The sequence below is a fragment of the Folsomia candida genome, unplaced genomic scaffold (genome assembly GCF_002217175.1).
Source record: "Folsomia candida strain VU population unplaced genomic scaffold, ASM221717v1 Fcan01_Sc023, whole genome shotgun sequence".
NCBI classification, from domain to species: Eukaryota; Metazoa; Arthropoda; class Collembola; order Entomobryomorpha; family Isotomidae; genus Folsomia; species Folsomia candida.
Window position 1 is genome coordinate 2,613,702 of NW_019091215.1, and position 3,803 is coordinate 2,617,504.

Below are 3,803 nucleotides of genomic sequence, written 5' to 3' on the forward strand. Positions count from 1 at the left end.
CAAGGAATAGTTCCATCGGGTCGAGGTCTGTATTATGTGTACCAAAACAAACACAGCTCCCATGAAGCTGTCCGTCAGCGATAATCGGCCAACGCAGATTTGAAGAACTAGAGCGACCGTGTAGACAACGGAGAGTATGCACTGGAGTCTAAAGCTCCAGATTTGGCTCGCATTCCCCGTTTTAACAACGATCCCTGATTTCCTATCAAAGTCAAACGGGACACACTTGAAGGCTTGGCAGATGGACAAATACGGTTTTAGAAGTCTCATATAATCTTTGCGATACATGTTTGAACCTGCTGGTTAACGATTGCTAAATTCAACCTCTAAGCCTGCAAGACTGCACAACTTTCTCTTGCCCTATACAGATATATTCGTGGACCCCGATATATCTTAAGTAATTAAGCTCAGAGCAATCTCAAAATCCTTCGTTTGCAAAATACTGTTTATTTTCTTAATAATTTGACAAAACATGGAGCAATTTTCAAGCATAAATCCAAACAAGCGGTATTACGATATGCCGAAATCCTATCAATTAAAACTAAAAATTGTTTATCAAAGTTACAGCTTGCCGACCAGGGTGATGCCAAGATTCAGACTGGCAAATATTTGTACACGTGGAGGAATAGTTTACGCATTTATTCAAATTTATTTTAGTTTCTCGTTGATCAGTACAATTTAATTAATGACTGGTTTCCAGAAACAACTAGAAAAATAAGACATTAAGACTGAAGCTCATAATAAAGCTATCTAGATCTGTAGATAATTAAAACGAAGAGCTAAATACGAACTTAGAGTTAAACTTCACTGGAATTTGGTGTTCAGCATAAAACGTTGTTTATTTAGAATTCAACTTCATTATCGAGATACGCAGATACATAAGTACATTTAACTTTTAAGTAAATAGACAGTGGACTCCTAGTTGTATTTTTATGTCAACTAATAATTATTTCCAGGTTACTAATATTTGTTTGCTGTTAAACGCCGGGCCATCCTTACTAATAACTTCTTACTCAGAACCAATAATTTTATTGAAAATAAATACGAGACTATTAAACATGTTCAATTTAAGGAAAATATTTTTTAGTTATTCAAATGTATCCAAACCATCCTAAAATTTATGATGCTCAAACTGTTAATTTACTACGTACTATAACGAACAGAAACAAGCTAAATACCTTATCTCCTAAAATTTCCTTAAAATACCTTAAAATTTCAAGTCCCTACTCTCCTCTACATCACTCTCTTCGTCATCTTCAAAGCCCTCTCTGCTTAATCGAACGTCATTCGTAGTGAATTTGGCAAGGTCTGGGACGCTCCTGTTCAGTGATTCCATCGTAGATTGAAGCTGATCGAGAGCCGTAGGTTCTTCATTCGTTTCTTCCACTTTGTCATCCTTAGAACACATGAAATACCTGTAAAATAATAATGCCGACCTTCAAGACTTCGTAAACTTAGCAACGCCCCCAAGAAAAAATCAGTTAATTTAATTTAAAAAATATTAATTCATCAAATTTCAAAATCGATTAAAAAACTAATATTTAAACAAAAAGTTCTAAACGTTTTTGACTATGACATCTGGTCGATGTAAAACTAATTTATTTCCTAAAACATTCATAAATAATACGAATCTTACAGGAAAATAATTTCTGCCGGAATCGTTATACCCGCCGACAGTAAGAAGAAAGCTCCCGCAAAGAAGGTCACCGTACTTCTGTAGACCATTGCGTACGTCGGCATCATTACAAGAGGGAGCAGGCTGTCAATCACTCCGAGAAGCGCGAATAGTTTTCCCACCTCGTTTGCCGCCACCAGTTTTGACAGCATAGATTTCACAACTACGTTAATCGTCCCGTTCATCATGTCCAGGGCGGATGCTGCACAACAAAATTCAGTTTGAAATGTCAGCCAAAAGATGAGCCATTTTAGAAGGAAGCAAATGGCTTCCTCAAATTATTCCGGCGAAGCCAAAATTATATGAACTCCGAAAACAATTTATTTTTTTTAAATACACTTTAGAAAAAAAAAGTTTAAATCAAAACTTACCGCAATACATCATCGCTGGCGTTGTCGAAAACGCATACAACATCGATCCTCCAATCTGACTAATTCCCGAAACAAACCCCACCAGTGCATCTGACAACTTCAACTTCTTACTCAAAACGTACATCGACAGAAACACTCCCGCCGCACTCAGCAGCCAGTTAACCATCGAGAAAAACCCAAAGCTGCTGATGTTCCATTGAAGTCTCTCCCTCACAAAGAGATAAATCATGGCATGCTCCGCTCCTGGCGCGGCGTAACAGATGTGGACCAAAATCAACAAATAGAACCGCCAAGGATGTTCCCGCTTTTGAAATAAGATGGCAAACGCTTGAATCAACTTCGTTACAGGATTATATTTTCGCCAACACGATATCTTCCTCCTGTTCCTTAAAGCCCCGCCATTTTCGTCACCATCTTCCTCAGCTCCTTCCGGTTTCCCGTTTTTCACTCTGAGGAGGACAAGTACAAACGCCAATCCCGACAAACACACCGAAACCAGGAGCGATTTGATAATCCCGACTTGAAATTTCATTAACAGCCCGCCAACCACAAATCCGATCGGAGTTCCTGACCGCACCGACGCAGAAAAGACTCCCATCCTCACCGTCCTATTCTTTGGCGTTGTTGTATCGCAAATGTATGATCCCGCCGACATCCCGAACACGACAATCCCGCCAGTCAAGGTCATCGGAAACATGACAAGGAATGCCATCGGCAAAGCGGCAATCTTCCCGAGGCAGAGGTACCCAACGATCATCATGGTTGGCATCAAAATCAGGCCAGACATGGATAGGAGAAGTGGTACTTTTCTCCCATTTGCGTCACTCCAGGGTCCTATGAACAACACGACGAGGACCGTGATACAGCTGAAGATCACCGATGTAATCGCTTGAACACCCGCCACGACTTTTTGAATTTCCCGCTCCTCAGCTTTGTACGTGATGTTTCTAAAAAAATAGTTACAATATCCGAATTAGAATTAAATCAAATTCATCTGCTGTTTCTATGTATGAATTTTTTAATCTGATCTAGAAAGTATGTGATCTAAATAATTTGACATAAGATTGGCAGAGTTTAGCCTCTCAGAAATACGTTAATGTCTCATAATCCCTTACACTTTGTTAATAATCTCTTTACAAATATCCGCATCATATTCCAAATCCACCCTACAAATCGTTTCCATCACCACGTTTTGGAACGCCAGATGAGAAACCACCAAGGCCACCACAAGCAGAAAACCTGCCGGTTCCACTGTCAGACCCTTTAGGGAAGCCATACACGACTTTTTGTCCCTCCCAGAGCCAGTATTCTTCCTTGAACTCATTTTTTATACAGTTTTCTAAAATAATACGTAATTCCTAAGGTGTAAGTACTTCCCACGACCAAGTGGAGCCAAGGTAGCGATTAATACTGGCATTTAAACCAACACTTTCACACAATGGACCACAATCGCTCCCAAGATAAGCCACCATGATAAGCTACCCATTCAGCGAATTGAACTTAATTCCGACGCAATCGTCATCGTCGCAATGGCCGCGGATTAATGCGTGGGCCTTTAACATTGCAGGATGTCGGAGGGCTTCATAAGTTTGAAAGCTTACAATATTTCCCTGGGGATTACTTCCCACGCCCCCACTGCATCCTGACCACTGACAATTAGAAACAATGCCTTTACTTAAGCCCCAATCTGTCTCGTGTGAAGCAACTACTTATCTCGACAGAGTTATCTCCTCTCACACTTCTGGTCAGCGTGTTAA

At 40.2% G+C, this 3,803-nt stretch overlaps 1 protein-coding gene across 1 annotated transcript; it reads right to left on the reverse strand.

The window, feature by feature from the left end:
* Positions 1 to 624: 624 nt before the first annotated feature.
* On the reverse strand, positions 625 to 3,435 carry LOC110858970 (proton-coupled folate transporter). The gene is made up of 4 exons (XM_022107851.2): positions 3,162 to 3,435; positions 2,047 to 2,993; positions 1,637 to 1,877; positions 625 to 1,415 (listed from the first exon to the last, which is right to left on the reverse strand). Exons 1-4 carry the CDS (start codon positions 3,368 to 3,370, stop codon positions 1,208 to 1,210), a joined length of 1,605 nt encoding a protein of 534 aa, XP_021963543.1. The 5' UTR covers positions 3,371 to 3,435; the 3' UTR covers positions 625 to 1,207.
* Positions 3,436 to 3,803: the final 368 nt, after the last annotated feature.

Bases quoted from the DNA above. Each gene is read 5' to 3' on its own strand.
- LOC110858970 (XM_022107851.2), bottom strand. From the start codon at position 3,370: ATGAGTTCAAGGAAGAATACTGGCTCTGGGAGGGACAAAAAGTCGTGT. The intron at 2,994-3,161 runs GTAAGGGATTAT...CTATTTTTTTAG, and splicing joins AAAGAGATTATTAACAAAGT to AAACATCACGTACAAAGCTG. The intron at 1,878-2,046 runs GTAAGTTTTGAT...TTTGTTGTGCAG, and splicing joins GCCAGCGATGATGTATTGCG to CATCCGCCCTGGACATGATG.